Source organism: Passer montanus, unplaced genomic scaffold (genome assembly GCF_014805655.1).
Source record: "Passer montanus isolate IOZ18808 unplaced genomic scaffold, ASM1480565v1 scaffold22, whole genome shotgun sequence".
Lineage (NCBI taxonomy): Eukaryota > Metazoa > Chordata > Aves > Passeriformes > Passeridae > Passer > Passer montanus.
In genome coordinates, this window is record NW_024366815.1 from 5,542,941 (window position 1) to 5,569,704 (window position 26,764).

General features: G+C 38.6%; 1 protein-coding gene across 1 annotated transcript; it reads right to left on the bottom strand.

Moving 5' to 3' along the window:
- Positions 1 to 387: 387 nt before the first annotated feature.
- Positions 388 to 22,676, bottom strand: EMB (embigin). The gene is made up of 10 exons (XM_039710012.1): positions 22,101 to 22,676; positions 17,107 to 17,187; positions 13,970 to 14,044; positions 11,695 to 11,854; positions 10,407 to 10,495; positions 6,864 to 6,988; positions 5,657 to 5,933; positions 4,877 to 4,910; positions 3,186 to 3,253; positions 388 to 639 (listed from the first exon to the last, which is right to left on the bottom strand). The coding sequence occupies exons 1-9, from the start codon at positions 22,183 to 22,185 to the stop codon at positions 3,217 to 3,219; spliced, it is 963 nt and encodes a 320-aa protein (XP_039565946.1). The 5' UTR covers positions 22,186 to 22,676; the 3' UTR covers positions 388 to 639; positions 3,186 to 3,216.
- Between the last annotated feature and the right edge of the window lie 4,088 nt (positions 22,677 to 26,764).

Genomic DNA, 26,764 nt, shown 5'->3' on the forward strand with positions numbered 1-26,764 from the left:
AGAACTGAGAATGAAGCTAAGATAAGTTAGAATGAAGGTATTTTACTACTCAGAGTAAATCACAACTCTCTCAATGTTTCATTTAAGTCCTGATAAAGATTCCCCTTTCACCATTTCTTTGGTAAAAATAGCTGCATCACATTTGCTTCATCAGCTAGTAAAAGGCATTTTCTCTGGTGTAAATACTTTTTTCATTGTATATATCCAGTTTTATAACACTCAGATAATATACCTACTTTATATTGACCATTTTTTCAGTGAATACAATGCCAGTTCCAATTTGGGAGGTAAAAATCAAACAGATAATCATACACTAAGAGCAAGCCTAATCACATAAAAAACACTCTGCTAGCAGTAAAATGTTACAGATAAACTTCAAGGTAAAAATCAAACAGATAATCATACACCAAGAGCAAGCCTAATCACATAAAAAACTCTGCTAGCAGTAAAATGTTACAGATAAACTTCTGAATACAATATATTATCATCGGTATAAAATGACTACTTTCAGAGCTATTTTAAAAGCATCTTATTTCTCAAATGTAGAGAACTTTACTTCAAAACACAGTGAATGTTTAAGTAGCTGTATACATCTTCTGAAGCTTTGTGGCAATTTTCACTTCTATTGGCTTAAATCTCCTGCAATAAAAAAAAATAACCACATTTCATTATAATACAAATTCCATTATTTTACTGCTTAGTATTTTCCCGTATTTGTTTGAAAATAAACTTCATTCTAATCAACACATCAATTTTTTTTAAATGATCCAATTTGCAAATCACATCATAAAATCATTTAGGTTAGAAAAGACCTCTAAGACCATCAAGTCCAATCATTAACTTAGCACACCATACGTAGCAGAAAACCATAACCCTAAGTACCACATCCTTACACCTTCTGAGCATGTCCAGGGTTGAGGATTCCATCATTTCCCTGGGCAACCTGTTGCAGTGCCTGACCACCCCATCAGTGAATAAATCTTTCCTAATATCCAAACTAAACCTTCCCTGATACAACTTGATATTTCTTTCTGTACCACCACTTGTTACTTGAACAAAGAGACTGAATTCCACCTTGCTACAATCTATTTTGAGGGAGCTATAGAGAGCAACTGGACTTCACCATGTTAAGACATTAAAACTTTTGGCACTGTATATGAACACAGAGCAGGTGATTCTCAGAGAAGAATCCTTATTTATTGACTCAGCGCTATGTGTCAAAAGAACTTTCTAAGAATGGAACCTCAAAGTCAACATAAGAGAAACCCTTGTGTGCTGGTTTTGACTGGAATAATTTTTTTCACAGCACATGGTATAGGGCTAGATTTGGATTTGTGCTGGAAACAGCGCTGACAGCACAGAAATGTTTTAGGTATTGCTCTTAAGTGCTTACACTGTCACAAGACCTTGTCCTCTCCCTTGCCAGCAAGGAGGCTGGGGGAATACAAAGAGTTGGGAAGTGACACAGCCAGAGCACCTGCCCCTAGCTGATCACAGGCATTCTCCATCCCACACAGCATCAAGCTCAGCAGGTAAAGCTGGGGAAAGAAGGAGAAATGGGGAAGGGAACACACCTTCAGAGTCACAGCATTTGTTTTCCTGATTAACTCAAGCAGGTATTACACATGTTCAAACATAATAAAGCCCCTTCTTTCCTGGAGACAGCTGAACATCCCCCTGCCCATAAGAGTGAATGAATTCTTCCCTTGGTTTCTGTATTCAGCTTTTGCTTTCTTTTGTCAAGCTGTCGGTATCTCATTCCCTAAGCTCACCCATTTTCACTCATCTGATTCTCTCCCCCATACCACCAGAAAGTAAAAGCAAGTGCCCACATGGGGCTAAGCTGCCAGGTGAGGTCAAACCTAAGAGGAACAAAGACCATATAATCTTGGAAAGTATTTGTTCTGGATCATTTTCTGAGTTGTTACTCTCTTTATGTGAGCTCTACCTGACATGTTTCCTTCTGTTCTTTGGTATGGCAACAATCTTTAGTCAGGTAGATGGCTTGTGGTGAGAATGACTTTTCATTCATGTTGGTTCATTCACACATCTACAGATCAGAGGTTGAGGTGCCAGATGCAGAAGAGAAGCAAGTGTGCATAGGATTGGTCCTCAACTAACAGACTGCTCTGACAAGCATTTCCAGATGGCATAAGTAGAAACTGCCTATAATCAGACTGTGAAGAAGGCAGAGAATCAGGAAATTCTTTATATAGCTTTCACAGGACTACAAATTGGGAGGCCTGTGAGCCTACCAGGGCCGTGCCCTGGAAGAGTATATCATAGGCCCCAGGAATTCCCTTGAAGTTATGGTGACATGAAAGGAATGATGGCAGCAGTTATGCAGATTAAGTTGTTCCAAGGTTGTTATGTTATGAAGCTTGCATTCTGATTGGTTAGTCTTGTGTTCTATAAAAGGTATGGTTTCTGTTTCTCTTTATTCATTGGTTCCCTGCCCTCTATGTGTCTATGTGCCTCATTTTATGGTCTTCTGGAGTAGCTCTCTACAGTGTACAGCTTATGTTTTTGTTGTGCATTTATTGTTAGCACGCCTTTTATTTTTCCTTCACTAAACTGATTTTTGAGCACTCCAGTCATACCTGTCCCTGTTTAATTTACTGCCACACTCATGGCCGATCCCCTCCCAGGATTGTGCCTGCCACCAGCAACAAGGGTACTCATGCTCTAGTTCCTTACTCTACAACTAGTCCTTTCAATCACTATCCATTAAGCCCAGTCTTCTTTCCCAGACTCCTCTACATCTCTCTAGAACTTCAATATTCCTCATGTGCTATTACGGAGGATCCTTTCTTCATAAACTCACTTGACACCCAAAATACAGCTGCAAAGAGTGGGATTTTGAGCACAGCAGTACCTCTTATACATTTCAGTGCCTACCCAGGCATTCATGACCAGGTTAAGCAGATTAACCTGGACCCCATTTTAAAGACTGCATGGGTTAACAGAATTAATAAATCACAATGACAATGACAACACAATTGAGTTAAAATTACTTGGACTTGATTTCTTGTTCAACTGTATCTTACTTTACCTAAACAATGATTTAATTACTCTCCTGCTGCCACATTAAAAAAAAAAAATTGAGATAGTAAAGCAGACTTTTGTCCTAGTATTAGGCTGCTCAAGAGAAAAGTCAACTTCAGTCTCTTTCATCTCTTACTTACCTTGAAAGGAACCTTCCTTCTCTGCACAGAACTACTTGCCTCCCGTGGTTACGTTGTCTTCTGATTTACTACAAGAAAAAAAGGTAAATTCCAAAACCGAACATTAAGACAGCACAATCATTCCCAGGCTCCTTCTGGAATAACTCCAACTAGCTATTACACTGCATCACAAAAAAGACTTAAATTAAATTAGAAGTTCTCTTGCTAAAAAAAAGTTTGTGATTCACTAGGCTCCCACCTAAATACACTGCTGGATGTGACATTTAATTACAGCCTCATCAACCAAATACAGTTGTATTAGTCATCCCCTGACATAACAGACCAGACATGTTTCTTTGGAGCCACTCTCTAGTACACAAATCCATCTTCTGAACAGCCAATAGTTGAAGTAACTTTCAGTTCTTGAGTCAGAGAAGTACATAGATAAATTTTCCTCATGTGTTTATGTAAGGACTACACAATAAAGATCAAGCAGCTGTACAGAACCATGTCCCACATTCGCAAAAACGTTATTTTAGTGAACTATTCTGTGTTACCATACTAGTATTTTCAGCATGTTTATGAGAAGCAGGCTGTGCAATAAGGACAATTTCTCAATTTTCAACTTAAGACATACCCCCAAACATTCAGCAGTATAATAGAATACTATATTCCCAAGACATACTCCCACTTTATACCATAATTTAATTAGAGATTTAAATCCCTTCAGACCAAAATATATTTTCAGCACTGAAAAAGGAATGAGAAAGTGAATACAACACAGGAAAACAAACATCACTGCAGAAAAACAAATCCAAAAAGAAATCAGAGGGAAAGAGAAAGAAGAGTCAGAAGAAAAGAGGAAACAAAACACAGGAGGAGAAAAGGGATCAAGACAACAAAAACTAGAGTAGACTGGACACATCTAAAATGACCCGTTAGACAACTTTCCTCTTCTTTTAAGAGGTAAACAGGTTAGATAAGGGAACCAGGCTTCAGAGAACAGGCAGAAAGACAAGTATAGCATACTTAAGCAAGCAAGCCTGAAGAAATATATGATCCTAAGGACAGGGGAGCCAGCATGGGAGCACAGACCCTGGAACAGCAGAACAGCAACAGAAGTGCCTACATCTGCTCCTTTGGTTAGCAGTGCAGCCCAGGAAGCCCAAGCTACCACCACAGTGAGAAATCTCCTGAGAGGTTGGAGTTAGCCACCAAAACAGCCAAAAATGCCAGCTCCCAACACCCCAGCAACTACAGGCTTAGATATGAGAGTTAGGGCTTTGACCACATGCCAAGTAGATAAATCTATGTTAATACAGACAAATACACTTTGGAACAAGAAAAAAAACATTCAGAACCACTTCTGATACACTTTCACTGGGAAATTATTTCTATGCAGTAACATCTTCTGGAATGAACTTATGAGGACACATGGTACTCTCAAAAAGAAACAAAAAAAATTCCAAAACTAACACAAAACAAAAAACTACTAAAAAAACCTAATCATAATTTCAAAATCAAGTTCCAGGCAGAAAATAGTGCTCTGCTCACTCTGGAATCAGGAATTCTTAAGGAAAAAAACAAACTGTTCTTTCACACTGACCACCATCCCACTTACCAATGGGATCAACAACAAGGTATAATTTTGTAAAACACAAATACACATAAGAACAAATATCAGACTACAGTATAGGAACTTTTTTGCTTACAGTTGCTCAATTTGGTCAAACTCTTTTCCACCTCCTGCAGAACAAAAGAAGTACCATATAGCAGTATCCATTTAATAAACAATAGAAAATTTATTGTTTAGTACATTTAGTTAGTACATTTGGCTTAATCAGAAAAAACGTTATTTTATTTTGTTAGTTTTCTTAAATATGTATTTCAAATTACCTTGCTTATCTGTTCAAGGGAGTTACCTCCAAAGTGGTGAAAAAATCTCATTTTGATAAGGTTTTATTAGACTGATTTTAATACAAATCATCTTTTATACATAGAGGTTTATACACTTCTTTATTTCAAAATATACATAACATGCATTTATGTCTACATTAGATACATGCATTTTTCCTTCTTACTAAATGTCTTTAAAGAAACTCCTCCCATCAAGGCTACTAAGAACTGCTTCTATTCCTAATCATTCCCCCAAATATTATAGCCTCAAAATTGTCTTGTATTGTAAGGGAAAAAAAAACCCCAGGACTCTATCAAAACTGTTATAAGTATTGCTTAGTGAAAGCTCTTTTCATTGCAGTGTTTTAGATTAAAGAATTTTCAGAAACACAGATCTGAAAATGACTTAACTTTATATATGCTGCACTATAGGTCTTTTCTACCTTTGGCTATAACTTCAACAGAAAGCTAGAAATTAATTTAAAAAACCCAAAATGACCAACTTTTCTACCTTTGGCTATAATTTCAACAGAAAGCTAGAAATTAATTTAAAAAAACCCAAACTGACCAACTAAAAACCCTCCACCAAAACTTACCTTTTGCCTTCTTTTTCGAATACATCTCATAGAGGGCAATAGTAGTTACAAGAATAGCGACTTCAGCCACAGCTGCTATAAAGGGTTTGAGAGGTTCTGCAATGGACAGAACCCTAAGTTCAAACCTCGCTTTACTGCCCGCTAATTCAAAAGCGGCTTCACACCAATATTCACCACTATCTTCCATGGTGAGCTTGTGTATCTCCAAACGGTTTTCACTGGCAGATAGCATCTTCATTTCAAACTTGTCCAGAGGCAAAACCTTATCAATGGGAACCTAAAAGAACACATTGCAAGTCTTAGTAAAGTAATCAGGAGGTGTTTCATCAAACAGTACCATCAACATTCAGTTCTCTATAGATACATACAGTAAGTTATGAACAAAAGGTATTCGTGAAGCACAATCACCCCGCATTAAAGAGAAGGGTTTATTTTAGCTGGACATCCTAATTCTTTCTAAACTCACTGGAAAAAAAGACAAAGTTTCAGTGGGCAAACTGTCTGACCTGTTTTAGTTTATTTAAGAGGAGATAAAAACACTTTCAGCTCTATTGACTCTCCAATGACAAAGGCATCCTTGGCTGCCAGATCTAATGCATGGGTTTCACCATAGCACAAAACATGCACTTTCAAGGAAGTGGAAGAAGGAGCTCTCCTGCACCAGGAAGGATATTGACAACTCTTAAAAAGACCAGTGCTAGTCTCCAGCCATATAAAGGAGACAGATCTCTTTACCTTCTCTCAGTTGACAGTGCTGGCCTCAGAAAAGGGCTGAAAGAAAGTGTTTTAGGAAGCTGTGCTGTCTTAGATAAGGCTAAGAAACAGAATTCCTTGTACCTGGAGGAGGTAAAGGGTCCTAACAACATTTTACACATGAAAGCATGTCCCACTGTAAGATTATTTTTGTATCCAGTATCAAGATTTGAGTAGTATAACCAATATAAATACAGTAAAGACAAGTCCCTCAAAACTCACCTTATTTGGGAGTATGGCAGGGCTTTTTGAAAAAGAAACAAAAACCAGATAAAAAACCTACATCCCTGTAACAAATACTTGTAAATATTACAGATTTTTTTTTCCATTTCCATAAATATTTCCGCTAAAGGTAACGGAAATAGAATTTGTAGAGCTTGCAGTGCAGTATGAAGTATCTGTACTTTTTTTTTTTGTCACACTGTTTTGCTTGCCTAACAGAGGGAGATCTTACCAGCTCAGTTCCATTGGTCATATACCACATCCAAGCCTTGGCATCATACTCAGCTTTACAAACCATTACAGCTGTATCACCTATATAAGTGATTATGGGTTTTTCTCTTCCTTCAATGGTTGGTACTAAGAACAAGGAGAAAAAAAATCATCAAGTGAGAGATACAGGTTTTCATTAGTGTTACAAAGAATATATTTAGGTATTCATTTATAGTACTCCATTCACTTTTTCTACTTAAAGCTCTTATGATTCTATCATTTGTGACATGAGAAGTTGTTTTGGGCAGCTATTTCAGATATATCATCTGTGCAGGAGATAAGTGGAATCCTGTTACCAGTTGCTATGTGATCTTGAAAGTTGCCAATTAATACCAAACATCAAGTGAAAAAAAAAAAAAATCAGACTGATTTCTACTCTTGCCCATTTCCTCTTTTCCTTCCTTGGCAGCTGCAAGCTACATGCTTCAGTTCTAGTACACTAAAAACAAACATATAATTTTCCTGCAATTTCACTCTATCTGCAGAAACTGCTAGAAGTCTATTTCAGCCCCAATGAGACTACATAATGGTATCTGACAAGTTGTATACAGAGAATGTTTCTGTAACTGAGAAAAAAACTGCAGATTGATAGAGATTTGTAGTTAAACATTTTCTGAGCTGAAGCAATAACTTTTGGGTGCATGCCAATAAAAAGGACTTTTGGTCCAGTCTTGCTGAGGACAGAATACAGTCAACAAGAAACAAGGCATCAGTCTAACTTTAGAGCTACTTGTCCTAGCCATTGTCACTGCTCGTGCCCCACAAACTTCCAAAAGCATGTGTCCAGACAAGCTATTGAATGTATTGAGACTATCCTACAGATACTGTTAGAGCTTAGCAAATGAATTATGCTGAAGTATGTATTTCTGCTTCCTTTCCCTGTTTATTAGGATGTTTACCAATATGTCTTCCTCAGATGCACTCATTTTAAATTTTACTTCAAGTTTCTTTTGCTCTACTTTTTAAGTACAGATCCAGTACATACTACAGATATTATTGATCACACTAGACTAAATAGGCCAAGTATTTGCTTTCAGCAGTTACGACGAACAATTTGATACAAACTAAGATTTTTCTTGTCCTCACCCGTTCTTGACTGGTGAGCACGAATTATTTTTTCCCCAAAGAAGTCTGCTTCTCATGTGTATTCAAACTTAGGTTTCCAATACAGAAATATCTATGAAACCAATTTGTTAATAAGAACACTGTTTTTAGTCTCAGAATTTGCTGCACCATACATCAAGACTCCTTACTAGTGAAGTTCTCTCAATGTGCGCATTTTAATCATTAAGCACTAAAATTTTAAAGAGTAGTGGCAGTGTATCTTCTCTGCTGCCATTAAAAAGGATGACCTCACTAATTACTGCTGCAATCTCTGCTGCAATTTAGAGTAGAAGAGAAACAAGCAGGTTAGGATAAAAAAACTCTGTATACCCAGCACAACAAGCTTATGTGGCAGTCAAAGAGATTTAGTCACACTGGTGAGTGACAAAGGTCAGCTATAAGCATGCCAGCAATATGTTTGACCACATTACCCATGATTAAGGATATGAATATGATATTTCAAATTCTGGGATCTGGCTCTAACTCCAAATCCCTGAATGCATGCAAGGCTTGTGACAGGTATTTTTGCAAGTGGATCACACCAAATTTGGTGACAAAATTCTGCTGCACACACAAAGCCAAATTTTGAAGAAACAAACATACAGGTGGTCAGCACCAGCACGTATATCAGTCAGATTTCCACACAGTGTTAAAAATCAGAGCTATTTCATGGTGCCCATACCTCAACTACTGCTTGAGGATCCCCAACAGGGGGCAAAGAAATTAATCTATTCTACCCTTTCAGAAGCTAGCAGCACTTCACAATATTTTATAACACCCATTAATGTTCTCTGTGTTTATTAACTTGAACTTGCTGTAAATATCTCATTGTTTTCTGCAAACCTGAGTAAAAACATAACCCCTCAAAATCTGAGAGGTTATGCTAGGCCAGGAATCAGGGGGAAAGAAGAGGAGAGGTAACACATGCAGTAATCCCCAATTGTCTTGTGGAAAAGATATTGCAGTTAGTTACAGCAGTGATGACTTACACCACTGAGTCTATACCAACACATTACTCATCCTTTAGCTTGAAAATTGTTCTTCCTGCATTATTGACTGGAAGATTCAAGGACTTCTCTTTCCCATTTTCATCACTCTTGCCTTCAACTTAAAAAGTACTGGCTTGATGCTTTTTATGGCATCAGAAGTGGCAGCATTCAACTATCAGGCAGCAATTCTCTGATCATCTTATAATAAATCAACCAGTCCTATGCACTGTTCTGGAAAAGATGACTTTCCTATTGAGTCATTGCTGCCCTTACTGTAATAGTTATCGCATACTTACAAAAAAAAATTCTGTAAAAAATTCTCCTTGGACCTTTTTCCATCTACACCGACTTGGATAGCTATTTGACTAAACCTTACACACATGCTGACAGGAAAAATGCATAATTATTTTCTTGAGATTAAAAGACCTGAATAACTACAGCTTTGTCTTTATTCAGCACTGCAATCTAGTCTCTCCTGGCTGAAGGTCTGAAAGCAGGTATCAATGATTGATATTTGAATCCACACGAGCTCCCTAATGTCCTATTACTGGATATCCCACTGAACAAAGGCAGCTTGCAGCTTAAGAATTAGGGAGCCCCACTGCTTAACTCAGCTAAGGTTAGGTAATGATTTGAATAGTTAGGTTTCCTCAGAGCCTGTATATAGGAAAAATGTCTCTATATCCACCTTTACAGATGCTTGCCTTGCTCTTTGCAAAATCTGGACAGTAGGAATAGAGAAAGGAGTAACTCCCACTAGAAATATTCATCAGCTCAGCAGCTTGTATTTTCATTTCCACATATCTTCCAGGGTAACATTATTGGAGAAGAGAACAAAAACAGAAGAAAGGGCACTCATATTCCTCAATGAAGTACACTAATTGTTCATCTAACTACTATTCTAAAAATTTTACAGAATAAAAGAAGCACTAAAGCAATAATGTAGTGTTTCAGAAATACAAATAAAATCTTAAAAGTCCTGCCTCCATTTTGGCAATCTCTACTTCACTTTTAACACCTAACCTCAGACTCAAATTGCAAATTATTGGCTCTGCTTTTTGAGGAAATTTATCTGAGACACCATCCTTTAATCTCATGCCCCAGAAAGTGAAGTGTATTTACATCTGGAGAGGGAAGGGGAAATCAGTTAGTCAAGAAGGGTAAAAACCATACTTGTATGCTGTTTTGGTTATTAGAATTATTTATAAAGGCTTTTTGTTTTTTGGTTTAAAATTCTTCAATCCATGCTACAGAAATTACTGTAATAATTATTCTCACTTAGTCTGACTGTATTAGCCATTACTTATGAAATTACATTTCAATTTCCATACTCTCCAGAAAGAACATTAATACAACTTTGCAGTAGTCAGCTGAAACAAAAACTTTAAATAAATACAAATCAATTAAATTACCGTGCAAATGAAACGTGGCACTGACTTCTTTTTCAGCCTTCAGAATACAAGTGTAACTTCCTAGCTCACTGCTCCCTGAGATGGTCAGTCTTAAAAAAAAAAAAAAAATCACAAATTTGGGGTTTTTTTGTATTTTCTTTTTGTGCCACTAAAAGTGACTGCTAATTAACATTCTGAAGAAAACAGTAGGAATTAGTAATGGAGCAGAGAAGATACCACCACTGAAACACTACAATTCAGGTTTAGTGCAATGCAGAAATGGCACAATGTTTTTAAGAAAACAGATGGGCACAAGCACACTTCGGATCATAAAAAACATTTTTACCCTAAGTGCTGACAGAAGGACATCTTTAAGCAGCAATATCTACAGATTACTGAGTTAGACATGGGCTCACCATGTGAACTAAGAAGCATATCCTATGTAGGGCTTTAGGAAGAACAAATGACTTAAGTAATCTTTTTTAGGATTTAAAATACATATACCTTTACAAAAACACTAAATAAATAAATAGTTTTAAAGAGCTTTCATCTAATTAAGTCCAGCATCTTCTCCACTGGTAGACTATACATTTTACTGTCACTTTGAAAAAGATTTAAGTGTCTGTGTATATGGATTATCAAGAAAGTGACAGTTATAATCTCATCATATTTTCTACAATAGAAATTTTATCTAAGTATTACTGCTCTTAAAGCTATACGGAAATGAAATGGAGACCAATCAGTTAAAATGTGTAATTGACCTAATTCTAAAGAACAACAATAAATTGTATTGATTATAGAAAGGCTTTTACAATATTTTTTGAATTTCTGCAGAGGTCTGAATGATTTAAGAAAACCATCAAAATATCTTTACTGAAAATCTCACTTCTACCATTTCTTACCTATGAAGGAAAGAAAATGACCATTGATGACTTCCAGACTCTTGCAAAGCAGCAATGAGGTGGAAAGGGGGATGTGGAAAATGAGGGAGTGGAAAGAGAAATTGCTGAAGTATTTTAATCTCAGACTGATTATTATTTCACTTACTGAACACACTTTAAGGAACTGTCTTGTAATTCTATATTCTTTAAAAAAAAACCCCAACTTTATTTTATGTGCAGTAGAAGAAAAACAGGAGCTCATCCTCTAGGCTTGAGATACCTGCAGTCTTTCTCCTTTCTGACAGCTTCAGTACACTAATCTCTGCATCTCTCCCTTTTCCAATATACACATTACTAGTATTGGGTACTGTATATAACATTGTAGCTCATCAGAATCTGCAAATCACAATGTAAAGAACACTACTTACTGGATGGTCCAGCTGTTTGGAGTTTTACTGGTGTGACTGATTGTTTCACTTCCCCTTTTCCAAGTCACTTGAGGATCTTTCAAATTCGAATTCTCATCTAATCTGCATGTAAGTTCAACTGTAGCTGGACTGGCCAAAGAGATATTTTTTTCAGACACACCTATAAGAAGTTTAAAAACATTTAATGAAAAAACCTATTGCCTCATTCTCATTGCCTCATGAGTGAAGGAACTTCAGAGACTGTGTTTACATATACAGGATTACAAGTGGACACAGGTGCTCTTTATATTCTCCAGGCCAAAAAAGTCCCTGCAAAATCAGTTTCACAGAAATTTTCTTAAGTAATAACTGAGTTAAAATACATATACCTTTACAAAAATAACACACTCCCAATTTGTAGGTAAATTTCCTAGAGGGCTCTAATATAGAAGCATAAATACTCATATCACTGAGAGCAAGACAGACTTAAGCTTTTACATGATTTAATCCAAACCAAAAATATTAAGTACTTAGTATGTATATAGAAAATTTTATTAATGTCAAGAAAAGTTAAGACATAAGTATCTGTAACTATTTGGATCTTAGCCAATTGCAGATTTTTAGGATACTGTGAGATCACAGGTATATCCTATTGCTAGGTAAGCTATTGATAAAATCTGCAACATTAACATAGCTGGATCAGGCCTTTCATACCTACAGTTACTCAAGCTGATATCAAAACCTCTTCAAACCCCTTTATGGCCACCTTTGCCTTCCTGGCAAGTCAGTAGAATCACAGTAGGAAAATATTACAGTATAGTAGAAAAACCTGTCAGTTTTTTGCTTTTTATGAATACAGGTTCATGAGCATAAACTAAGCACATCCAAAAAGTAGATACCAACAGCAAATATCTTCTCTGATCCATAGAAACAGCCTTCTATTAGAAAACACTTTGGATGTTTTATCCATTAGTACTGACACTTTATTTCATAACTGGCCTTTTCATTCATGCCTTCTGGATAGAAGCGTGGTTAGTCATCTAAATACTCCAAGGAAATTTATGCATGCCTCACTTCAATTCTAGATGCACCCTGTAGTATTTGGTGGTCAAAAAACTATAGGTGTATTGCACAGCTCACATTCCTTCCAAGAGAAAATGAAGTTTTAAGGTACAGCTCACTGACTTTGTAATGCAAGTCATACCTATGCAGCAGCAAAACCTCACTGGAGTGATAGCACAAGATCCAGAGTAAGTGAACTTTACTGGGTCTGGCAGAGACATGTACAATCTGAAGAAGGCATATCCAGAACTGTGAGTCCCAGCCACAATAACTCAAACCTGTCAAACTGGAGATAAACTTAGAAGTGCAACACCTCAGTCTTCCATTGCAGAGCAACATCAGTCACTGAAAATCATTGATTAGGGCAATTAGGCTGAATAAATGAGACAAGCATAACTCAGCTTGTTGGGACTGTTTATGAACAACGTAATTTTACAACTGGAATTGGCTCCACAGCAGCAGAAGTTTCACAGTCAGGCTAATTACAGAAGCTGAAAACAGTATCTGTCCCTTATGAAATGATTTTAAAATGTGAATGAACAAAATATAAAAATGGATGATGTTGAAGATTAACCAATAGCAAGACTGATGTCTGGGGCATCCCTGTACTAAGAGTGCAGATACCTGAACAGCAAACAGCAGTACTTTAAGTTTCCTGCTAGAAGAAAATACAGCATAAATACTGCAAAATTACATCCTTAAAATATCACACCAGTACTTTGCAAATCTTCCAGAGATAGTTCAGTTAGATCAGTTTCTTCAGCTGTCCAAGAAATTAATTCTAGACTAGTGTCTGGCAACTGGGAATTCCATATGTACTTTAGGAACAGGTTTATTTTTGCTGTTCTCCACACTTCAACTCCAGCAATGTTGCTAAGCTAACACCTGCTGTTCAGCAAGTACTCTAGTTCATGTGGTCTCTCCAAGTGGATTCACAAGTGCAAAAAAACTATTGTTTCAATTGATTTGGAGGAACAGTTATGAATTAGTTTTACTTTTAGTTTTAATAAAAATAGGAATCTAATTCTCCACTGCAAAATAGTTATTACCAGAACAGAAAAGTTAATAATTACAAAAATGTACTTACCTTTCACTGGGCTCATCTCATGCTCACGTGAACATCTTCACTTTATCAAGAACTTGCCATTCTAGATGCTTCTGCAACTCATATGAAAGTTTGTGTGTACTCACATTCAATAGAAAATAATTGGAAGACAAAAAGTAACACACTCACCAGGCAGGACTATCTCATACTCTGTGATATCAGTGCTGTGCTTGCTTCCAGGCTTGAGCTCTTGTGTGGCAGCACCTGGACATAACAAGGTTTGGGCGAAAACAGTTATGTTATCCTACATAAATAATACATAAATAATGACAAAAATCACACAATATAGTTTGGCAATTATTAGTTACAACAATCTTGAAAGGAGAAAACAGACCTTGCCAAGTGCTGACAAGTGGCAATCCTTTTATAAACCTGTCTTGGCAGCCATAAGAGCAGTGTTGTGGGGTTGCTGTTGTAGCAATTACGCTGTTAGATAACGGTTTCTACCTTTATTGTGATGCTGCAGTTGTGAATGCCGGTATCTAAAATGTCATCACTGTTCTACAGCTTGACTGAAAAAGTCACCTATAGCTTACATACAGGACTACATCTACGTTTACATAGTTCTTAGAAAAGTAATAAGCTTTAGAAAAACTTTAAGAAAAAATTTAAAAATCCAAGCCAACCAACCAACAAAAGTCACCCAACAAAAAACGCCAGAACAACAGAATGCTGCCATTCTCAAAGCTACTACAATCTAACAACACAGCCAGGAACTCAGAGGTAGACAATCTAATCTTAAGTGTTGCTTTAATGAATTCAGAGGCACGAACACCTTGTGGTCAACTACAAAATGGTCAAAGACTGTCACTGCTTCTCAAAACTTCTGATACAGAGCAGGCAACACCCTTCTACAAAGAATAGATACCAATATTAACCATCGTATGGCTGACCTAAAAATATTATTCTCATTTTGTTAGGAAAACCTACATTTACAAGGTGTATGGTCACCCAACTTCCTTTTTGGTGAGCTGTGGATCACATACCCTTCAGAGAGTACAAGATCTTTTATAAAGTTCTACAAAGCTTGATAAAGCAACTCTAAGCACAGTCTGTTCCCATCACCTGTTCTCATGCATTTCAAGAACAGAAAAAGAAAGCAAATTAATAAGCTGCAGCTCTTACAGATGTAGCCCAGCTGCAATAATCTTCTTTTAAATAAGGTGAAGAAAGGGAAGAGATAGATTTCACCACCACCCCAAAAGATACACTAAATGTTTTATGACACACGTACTTTTACATACTTGGAAAGTAATTTCATTGCCAAATATTTCATAATGAGTTGCAGAAATATATGAAGAGTAGGTAGAGACTGATTCTGCCTAGTCACACAGCATTTTAAGAGAATTATTCTGGTTTTTGTAGATGGAAAGGGGCTTGATTATATCTGCTGTTTATGGATTGTAAAGATTCCTAATCACAATTGAGAAGATAGAGGAACTAGGCTACACCTTTAACCTTCCCACTGATAGATGTATTGGGTAGCCAAATTGGCCACTGTGAAATAGCAACTTTGAAAGCCTACATCTCATCAGAACTACTCCTTTTCTTCCCCTGCATAAAATACTGAACTCTCAGGTAAAGATCTTAAATGCATGCCTCTGAGCTACAGCTGGGAGGATCTGGCTGTGCTGAAGGAGGTCCCTGCTAGTGGTCTGCATCTAAAGGTATAAGCAGAGGTACACCTGCCTTTTCAAATTGTTGGCCAGTTTCAGAAAACATCCTCTCAAGCTCACAGCATCTCCTGGCTCGTTCCATCTCCATTTTCATACTTTCCCTCAAGCTTCAATTAGTTTAAGGAAAAATAAACCTGTATATTAAGGTGTTTGGTGTGGAAGAACAGAACTTCAGGCTATTTCATTTGGTGATGTTGACAGTAGGTTGCTGTCAATCTTAACTGATAGTACAAAATGGCCTTTTAAGCAGAGAAACCAAAGCTGTCTTTAGCAGTAGACAATAGTCCTGTTAGCTCTAGACAAGAACACAACAAGCCTTGATCTCTGCCCCATGGAGAAGTAAACTAGTCCAAGTGTTTACCCAGGAAATAATATCAAGGCTGAAAAGTTCTTAGCAGATCTTAGGCTGCCTGTGTGCACAAACACTCAAACAGCATGCCAGGGTTGTCACATATCAGCTGAGTTTATGTCAGTCCAGTACACACATCACCTGCTTTTTCACCGAAATCCCTTGCAATGATACATTGATCAGCTGAGTTTATGTCAGTCCAGTACTACACACATCACCTGCTTTTTCACCGAAATCCCTTGCAATGATACATTCAGAAGGCACCAGTTCTACTTCGTATGGTAGATGCAGCCATAAAAAACTAGACAGCCTTTGAAGTGTCTTGCAACGAACAGGATTTTCACATTGACTTTCTTCCTCAATTCACATATCAAAGGAAAATATTCAGATGAGGTCATACTGTATGAAACATTTTCTGTATTTCCTGTATGTCTATGTGTGTTTATGTATGTAGAGGGTTATTGAAGCTATTGGCTATTGCACTCCTAGTTCTCACATTGTGCGAAAAGGCTCCAAAGATGAACACCAGATAAATATCATTATCTCATTGAAAACTCCAACTTGTAAGTGAAATAACTTGCTAGAAATTGAGTTCACATAGAAATAGAACTTAGCTCACGTCTGACTTGCACTAATCAACATGAGCTTTGGGACAGTGCTGAAATTCTGATTCTCTGATCTTTATGGAGAAAGGAAAAGTAGAACCAACATGCATTGGTTTCCTGTCCTGCCTGGAACTTATTCTCGGCTCCCTGTTAAAAATACAATGAAGGTATAAGGTACAACAGACAGTTCTGAGACAGCCATAATTAAGAAAGATGAAGCTAGCAGGTACAGTGGTGCAAGGGCATTTTTTATACCTTTCACTAACACAAAGGCATAAGGAGCTCCCATATTAAAGATTATCACGGCTTAAACCTAGAACACAATGTCCCTGCAGTGGCACTAGCTGGGCCCTGCCCAACCTCCAGGGTCATTGCCTGCTTTTAAGGCATATATGCCTAAGGGCAACAGGCCACGAAACTGGCAGCTGCATAGCTTTTTCCAGTTCTGAAGATACTTGCAACACTCAAGCTCCTGTAGTGGTTTTAAAAGACCTAGGTGCTGTATCTGCTTCTGTTTCTTCCAAAAAGTCACAATCTTATTTCACGAGTGTGAAAATGTTGACTCTACATGATAAACAAATTATCAATAGGAAAAAGGACTATATAGTTTTAAGTGTACTGAACTAAAACAATTACCAGATGATTCATGTCCAGCTTGCATCTTTGTCACAGAATTCACCCAAGTCTGATTGGAGTCTTGTGTTGTCATAGGTGGATCTAAAAGAAACCGAACAAAACAGCAGAAAGAGTTTAAAGAAACCGTAGGCTGAGGTGAGGATATTCTGCCGGGATTATTTTCATGAAGTAGCTTTTTCTTTCTTCCCAAGTTCTGAGCATACACATTAAAAAATGCACAATAATTGTTTTTTGTTAGTTGTTTAGCTCACTTTAGGCAAGAGAAGATTAAAGAATGGAGGCAATATTTATTTGATCTCTAATTTCTGTGTAGAGTTATTTTCTTGCACTTAGCTTACAGGCAGGCAAAGCCACTCCTCAGAATGTTCCAGCAACTTTTTAAACTGTACTCACATCCTTTTTGTTCACAGGCTTAAAACACCACTTATGCCACTGACATCGGTCAATTACTTTTAATACAGATTAGTAGATTTTCCAATAGAGTACAGACTTCATAACAGCTTTACAAATCTGGTGTGATGAACAAGCAATGTACATACCTCCTTTGGCTCCACTAGCACCACAGTAAACAGGAGAAAATACATCTGTATCAAACCGTAACTTCAGCATCTAATACTAACAATTACTTCCAACTTTCCTCAGTACCACTGCAAAACTGATCCTCTTCCTATGACACAGTTTTTACAAGAACCATTTAAGACTCCAGTCTGATTTGTGTTCTTGACTGGAAAAACAACAGCAATGGAAGAGGCAAAGGACTTGGTTAGTAGTTGTGTCATTCTTTAAGAAAATCAAGATATCTAGATGTATTAGAAGAATGGAAGTGCAGCCTCATTCCTTATTTCCACCTTTGGGTGACAGAGCTAGTGTTTATTTTGTACTATCTGCACAATACAAAGGTATTCCAGGACATATTCTAGTGCCATAGCACTCAGAGAGAGTGATTCACAAGGAAAAGAAATGTATTTTGCATTGGTAATTAAAGTCTTGACAGGGGGGTGGAATTGGGACCATGAACTCTTCTGGACACCCAAGAAAGCAACAAACATCGTCGCACAAGGAAAAGACATGTATTTGTAATTAAAGTCTTGACAGGGGGTTGGAATTGGGACCATGAACTCTTCTGGACACCCAAGAAAGCAACAAACATCACAAATCACAAAAATCAGAGAATATTCTGAATTGGAAGGGACCTATATGGATCCAGTTGAACTCTGAAGTGAACAGCAAAAAGCTGCATCACATTTTAGGTGCATTCAGACTTGAGAATCACATGCCTTCTGCAGAAGGTGAAGTCAGCACTGTGCCATTTCCTACAAATGAACATTACTAACACTTCTACCCCATTTCAGCACCAGTAGGCATAGACAACTGATAGATTCTCCACTGGCACCTCCAGCACACAGTTATTCCATCACAGCCATGCCTGGCTTACACCATCTACTGTCTCAATCTGCCCACCATACTTCAACCAGTTTGGACCAAAAGTAAAACCCAATAGTCAAAAGATAGTAAAAGAATTAAGCATTACTGGTTCTTAAGAGCAGCCCACTTTTTTATCAGTCCACCGGTACCATAGCCAGCTGTTCCCTCCCAGCCCTTCAGTTTAAAAAAGCTTAGAAGATCTGCTCTGAGAATGTGCTGGCTTATGAGCCAGACATTAAAAAGACTGAGTCTTATTCTCTGCCTCACAGAGGTACTGAGCAGGGAGAGCTATTATTTTTCTGATATTCATAGTACAACTGAAGAAAAAGGTCCATGAATTTTTGTACCTGCAGCATCTTGAGGCATTCCAAGTATGTTATGGATCACCTGCATATTAATTAAAATCCCCAAAGATGATAAATTTAGAAGGTGCCAGTGCCAAGCTGTACAGCAGCTCTGTTATCTCTCTGCAATGAAGGCAGATAACCTGCAATGTGGTTTGCATACTAACAGGGTTCTCATCTTGGCTTTCTTCCTTAATTCATGTAGCAAGTGAAAGAAGTCAAGCAGTGTTATTTTTGTCACCCCTGCTTATGTATCTTTCACCTTACCTGTCCACATGTCAAGCTACCCAAAACAGAGATAACATTGCACCACTCTCTTCCTCTCATATATACTTGCTGAATAGCACTGGAGATCAAGATGGGCCAGCACAGCACTGCCAGTGTCATCCAGCCAGGCAATGATGTAGGAAGTTGCATGGAGTAACTTCTCAAACTACTGAGTCATGGCTGCATGCCTTAGCCTAGAGTAGTTCTGCACTACTTTAATCAATAGCGTGGTCACTAGTAGAGGTCTCATTTCCTTGATTTTCATGCAGAAAAGGAAATAGGCAAGAGTACAATATAATGAATTTAGATTTCTACATTACTTCTGCTTCACATGGCAGTCAATATTTTCGGGCAAAAAAGTATGGATGTACCATGCTTACTATTACCAGAGTAATTTCAGGCTTAATCTACTTGTTCTCTTTTAGCCAGAAAAGCACCTGAGTAAGAAATGGCTGAAATACAATTTGCTTTAGTTTAATATCTTTATTTTACTGTTTAGTTTAATATAAATTATATACTTTTTAAATTCACATGCATTCAGTAGCATCCAAAATCAGCCACCAGAACTTCCTCATGTCCCAGAGACATCAACAAATCAACATTAAGGACTCCCAAATACCCTGATAAAAGCTGCTCTCTCAGGTCAAACCAGAAAAACCCAACTTGAAAGCAACATCTGTAAGGAATGAGGTGTGTTCTATGCTCACAGCTCCTTGAATTCTTCAGGAGCAGAAAGTGAGAGATCAGATGTGATGGGACTGTTTTTCCTACATCAATCTGGCAGTACTTGCTGCAACTAAATTAAGACAACCATAAAGGTAACTCAAACAAAGCAGCAAACTCTGAACAACAGTGTTCTGACACTTGGTTAGAAATTACCCTTAACTCATAGCAAAATAAAAGCAATAGTTTAGATTTTTTCCAAAACAAGTAACTTAACAGTTATATGACTAAGAACAACAAAATAAAGATCTTCTTTGAGATATTATCTCAAAATAAAAATCTAATGGGGCTTTTGGGGCATCTGCCTGACCAGCCTGCAGATCATGTAATTCACCTTTCTGCAATTCAGTCCCTGTGTGCAAGTGCTCCCTCTGCTTACTTTTACTGCAAGCATTTCTTTTGGATTAAGCACTTTCACATCTCCAAAACAGAGTTTCTGGACTCCAGTGGAAAACAGTTTTAAGTGTTTCTCCCTTCAGGTGACATGAACTTCCCTTTGCTGCAGCTGTGTAGAGAGTTCCTGTGCTCAACTACCTTCATACACCGTTAATAACCTATGAAAGAGTAAATCACCATTTTTTCAATTAAATCATCACAGAAGTCACAGTATGATGCCTCCCTATCTAGTTCACACAGCTGCAAAAACATTTAATGGAAGTCTGGAAAACAACACCTTCACTCTATACAGATGAAAAGTACTAAAGTTAGTGGCTTATTTCTGACATCTGCTCTAAACCACAATACCCGCCGCCGACTTTAGGAAGATGGTAGGCTTGCACAGTTTTTTGCAAACACAAAGAAGGTTTTGCTGTTTGATTCATTCTTCTGGTCAGAGGCTATCATTTTACCAATAGCTTTACATAAACTTAAAACTGCTTCAGCCACCATCTGGTATGGGTTTTGGCATTAACAGCTATAAAAAATAACTATCTTATGGCAACTAGACACATGCTGACGCACACATTCCTACAAATATCAGACTATTTGCACCCAAAAAACTCCTCAATTAAGTAAACTGCTAGAAAGGATTTCAAGTTCTGTGTGTACATAAATACACGTGTATTTTAAAGAAGACTTAAGAACCACCAAGTAGATTTTTGTCTGTGTACATACTTAAATACGCATTTCAAACAAGACTTGAGAAGTGCAAAGTATGTTCCCTTTCACATTATGTGAAACTACTGGAAATTTTACAGAAGGTACCATCACCTGGGGAGCACTACTGGTCTTCTCAGTACTAGGAAGTGCACCAGAGGCAGAAGAACCCATAACTGCTTGTATTTCACACTGTGAAATACACTAAACCACAATGAATTCAAGTCACAGCATTGATGTCCACATACAAGTATGCATATGCTCACATAGACAGGACAGAACTCTTAGCCTTGCCAAGACCTACTCCAAGAATCTCACCCTGCACAACAACCACCAGCAATCTGGTAATTCCTGCTATAAGCATTTTCTACTAATCTGCAATGCCTAAAGAAAGAGAAAAAAAATTACAAATTCACTAGTTTTAGAAATAAGATCAAATTTCCTGGGAAAGAATGGCCTGCTCCTGAACTGCTGCAAGCCTCTAGAGGAGGAACGGGGCCCAGCAAGCTCACATCACTCCTTCTTCATGGATTTTAAATGCTACATTTAAAAACGCAATCACAAATCCCAAGGAGCACCCCTCATAACTCATTAGGCACGTAGATACCTAAATAATGTAATCCGTCGATTGAGCGGGGCGGGGGGACTGGTTGTTTTGCAGGCTTTTCTCATTTAAACGATTTCCTCAGTAAGGCCAGGACAGAAGTAAGACACAACACCACACCTTCCCAATCCTGCACCTGTGAGCTAATAAACCCTTCGTTAGTGAGGGAGATTGTGCAGAGGCTACGGGACGGCTGATAGCCGATATGGCTCTATCTGCGGCCGTCCACCACGTCGGTGCTGGGGAACAGCGAGAGCGGATCCCCACTGTCCCAGGAGAACCCCGATCTCCTGAGGGAGACAGGGGCGCCAGGAAGGGTAGGGGCCGCTAAGAAAGAGAAACGCCTCAGCCGCTCCCACAGGTAAGGTCGAAAGGCAGCTGCCGTGTCGGGGCAGCGCTACCGTCCCCCGAGAGCCGGGGGTATGCTGCGGAGCAAGGAAGACCTTTGCTCCCAGGCGGTGCTCCGGTCCACCTCGCTCCGGCCCTCCCGGCAAGGAAGGCGGAGGGGGCCCGGCCCGGGGAGAGTTTACATTTACCTGCAAGGCTCCCGCCCGAGAGGCTGGTGCAGAGCAGCAGCAGCAGCAGGCGCAGCAGGCAGCGGCCGGAGAAGGTGGCAGGCATGGTGCCCCCGCCGCGCTCACTCCGCCGGGCTCCCCTGGCTCGGCTCAGATCCGCACCCCGCGGGCTGCACCACCTGAGGAAGCCTCAAGTGGGCCGGAGCAGCTTTACGGGAGAGCTGGCTACTCCAGCAACGACGGGGCTCAAATGCAAAGCAAAGCTACTCCAAATTCACTTCGGACGGAAAAAAAAACAGGCCAAAAACCCCCCACCGGGAAGGCGCTGCTGCTACAACCGCTGCCCTCTGCGTGAGGATGTGGTCAGCAGCGGGCCGGCCGCGCTTTAAGCGGCGGAGGAAGGGCGGGGGCGCGCACCGGTGCCTAATTAGACAGAGGCCCTGGCGCCCGAGCCGCGCAGGCGACCCCCGGGGCGGTGGGAGCCTGGCGGGGCAGTGCGGCACAGGGCCGGGACTGGTGTTTGGCCCAGAGGGGCCCTGGCTGCGGGACCGCCCGGGCAGGAGGGACGCGCCGCAGCAAACGGCTCCGGCCGGGCTGCGCAGGGAGGATTGCCTCGGGCAGAGCCTGCCTGTCCCTGCCCTTTGCCTGGTGATCCTCTGGAGAGCCCAGCTTCGAGGGTCACTGGCTCCAGGACAGCTGGGTTGTACTGTATAGGAGCTGCGACTCTTTTGCATCCCTAAGTCTCCCGCTGCTTTTACAGCAGTGACTAGGGAGCGCAATTTCTAGCAAAAGCTCCTCAAGTTTTTGATTATGGCTGAGTGAAATTGTTTACATTTTGTTTCTGTATACATGTGTGCTTACCTAGTAAGCCCGCTCATATGTGTGTATATATATTTATATATGTACATTATATGCACTTCTGTTTCTTGCTTGGTAAATAACTGAATTCTGATAGTGCGAAATGAACTCCAGCAAGGTGGCATTCTCTGAAGGAATAACTTTCTTCCTTCTTGTCAGCTTCAGCTAAGGCAGAGGTTGAGTTGTGTAAGAAGTTTATATCAGTACAAAAAGGTCACTGCAAAAAAGCCTTTCCATCATCTGAACTCACCATGCTGATAGAGCTGTAAGAGTTTATGTAAATTCCCCATGTGTTGGTTTTCCAGCACTAGACATGTTCATGCTTCCATCCATATTTTCCAATAAAAGTATGGTGGCCTTTGGAATGAAATTTTCTTTCATAAAAACTCCAAATAAATACTACTAATGACAAAAGACTGGGAATGGGACTGTTTCATTAGGGTCTTTGCTGTGTATTCAGAACTCACAATGCAATGTGCTATGAGGAAAGATTGAACCTCCCCATGCTTGTTAATCTGCCAGCCTGCTAAAATGCACAGAATGATGGGATTCAGAGAGAGAATCCAATTCAGATAAAGCTGTTTAGGAATAGTAGATGGTCTTCAGCTTTTAATAGGAAAAAAACTGGCTGGCACTTGAAAGCTGTTTTATCTGAACCAGTTAGGACTGAAGAGACTTGTCTCTTGGTACTGGGGGAGAGTGAGAGAAAGGAGAGAGAGAAGGGGAGGAAAAGAGAGGGAGAGGCAGAGGAGAGAGGAGTGTCAACTGCCTAAAGATATGAAAGGACTGGTTTATAGGTCTAGTTAACTCTCCCTGGAATAGGTGAAGGGAAAACTTTATATTCACTTTATTTAGCAGTTGGGTGTGCAGCACTTTTTGGTGAGACATATTTTATCTACCCAGAATCAACATGGATTGGTTGGTAGAGATGTATGACTAAACACTGGGGGCTGGCACAAGTGGATCTGCTAGGGCAGTCCTATCTAGAACCTAGCTGTAGCTTTGTCAGCTCTTGCTAAATGGAAACTGTGGAGGTTCAGATGGAGACAATTTGTTTTGAATGACTAGGTGTTTAGTCCTTTATACGACTGGACTATCTTTTCCACCAAGTTAACTTTGGTGAGCATCAGAAGACATGATGAACATCTTTGCAGGGTTTCATCTTAGCTCATCTGCTAATGGTACATTCCCACGCTTACTTAATGCTGAATTGAAAGAAAGCAGTTATTAAACTGCTGCTGAGGGAGCTGGTTTTTCCTATACTCATGGTATGAGATACAGGAGATACAAATGAAAATATGAGAATGGAACAATAAAGAGAAAAACAAAGGCAAGAGGAAGGATGGCAGAAGGAAGGCAAAAAAGAAGAAGAATTTAGAGGAACTGGTCAAGCAAACCAAACAGCCCTCTAAGGGTTTCCATGTTCCAGTGTTTGCCTTAGCATTATAATATGATTAGATTAGATTACTAGATTAGATTATTTACTAAGAATTCCAGCTGTATTTGGTTAGATCGTTGAAAGAGGGAGAGGTTTAAGAAATTATAAGGTTACTGATAACAATGGTAAAGTAGAATATTTGTGAAATCAACTATTAGCTTGCATTTGGAAACATTTTCTGGCCAGTAATCAGAAATTTCAGGAAAAGTATTTAAATTTTACATACCAAGTCAAATCTACTCCATTTATTAATCTGCAGCATATTTTCCTCTTCTCTCACTTCCACAGAGAAACTTGGACTTATTCTCACATGGTAGTTACTTGGCAAATGTGACAGTTGTTTTGGAACGAGAATTCATTTATTAATCTACTCCATTTATTAATCTGCAGCATATTTTCCTCTTCTCTCACTTCCACAGAGAAACTTGGACTTATTCTCACATGGTAGTTACTTGGCAAATGTGACAGTTGTTTTGGAACGAGAATTCATATGTTGCCCCATACTCTGGCTTATAAAATACCTTATATTTATTGAAACCTCTGATACAGGGAAATTGCTGGTTTATTCAGCTGATTCAGGAAGATCTTTGTTGAAAATTTTCATGGCAAAAGGAAAGTAAATGAAACTCTGAATACTGATATATGTTGATTATTGTAATTTGTACTTTTACATCTCATTTTCTGTAAAATCCAAATCCTGTTCTCAAAGCCCAGTCTTTGGCTTTCATTTATTTATGTTAAAAACTGGAACAGTAGAATAACCAAAGGATGTATGTGATCCAGCAGTTTTCTTGGTTGGAGGTTTGCTTTTCATAAAAACTACTCAAAATTGTGCAAAGGTAACTGATGTATATGTCAGAAGAACTGTGAAAAAAGAAGGAAACAAACAAAATGGACTTAAAACCACTTAAGGTGGAAGTTGACTTCAGGGATGGTGCTTAGCAGCTGTCAATATCTGAAGCTGAATCGTCAAGACCTTATTAAACTTTAGCTAGATTTTTTTTTATGGGCATGACATTTTTAATTGTAAAAGCATGAAAATAAACAGTAGTAAATAGGAGAAGCAATTTAGAATTACTTTAGAAATAAGTCTTGCAAGCTGTCCAGGAAATAATTTTGCATGGTGAAATTATGGAGATAATGTGTTACTAAACTGTGGATCACTTTCAAAAGGATGTGCTGAAATAGGTGTTATGCAACACAAGCTTTGGGGAATTAGTTCTCCATTCTATGGTAACAGTCAGATTATAATAAAATTTTTAGAAAATGGTGCAAAATGTCCTTGTTTCTAAGAGCCAAAGTAATATACTGAGAGCTAGTACAAAACTACAAAGCAGAATTTTATTGTCTCCTTCAAACATTTATCTTTTGCTTGCTCTCTTTTAAGGATTTAACTAAACAGAAGTCTTGTCTGGATTTAAAATTATAGGCCAGTTTATGCAATCTGCATACTCTGCAGCTGCCTTCTCTTCACTGTCTGCATCCTGCTGAGTGGCTGTAAATCCAAATATCTCCTGCTACCTCCTTGAAGACAATCTGCAAGATTAAGCATATAACCTCTATTGAGAATTCTCCCATTTATCAAATGTTTAATATTGTGTTCTAGGGTCAGAGCTATATATGAAACAAAAATTAGTGCTATAGTGCTTTAGGATCATATTTTTTGAAAATCCTAGGTTGCTGCCAGTGCCAATTATTGAGATTGTTGATACTGATTATCAATACTGTCAATACTCAGTTGTTACTGTGCAGGGTTGCAGATTAGGCAGTAAAGGCTTTGTCCACATGGCAAAAACACCATCATAAGGAACTGGCATCCAAAAATTCAAGCCAGATTTTTGGCAAAGAATTCTTTCTGCCTACCAGTCCCCTGCTTTCTGATATCTGAAAAAAAAAAAATTAAAATGAAAATATAATGAAAAAGCAGTACTTTATTGAAAACACAATTTAAATTGCAGCTGTACGTACAGACAAGAAATGTCTACAATCTGTTAGTTTAATGTAGAATTAAAGTTCACTGTGATACAAATGGATACCACCTTATCACAGGGTTTGCTTTGCAAGCTGTGCTTCAAAATTTGCAGAAGATATTTTAAGTGACTCAAACGCGATCAGACTTCAAGGGAGGAAGGGAGGCAGTATCCTTCATTGCAGTAATATACCTGTAAAAAGTAAGGCAACCTCTAATACAATTTGAGAACAATTACTCTAAATCTGAATGCAAATTGAGAACAATTACTCTAATTGTAATTATGATGAATGCACACAGGTGAGTCTCACCTACTGCTTTAATATCAGCATGAAGATCACCTTTGATAAGTCTTTCTTTTTCACAAATTCACCATTTTCTAACCTTTCAGACTTTTAAAAACAGCCTCTCTTCTGTGGC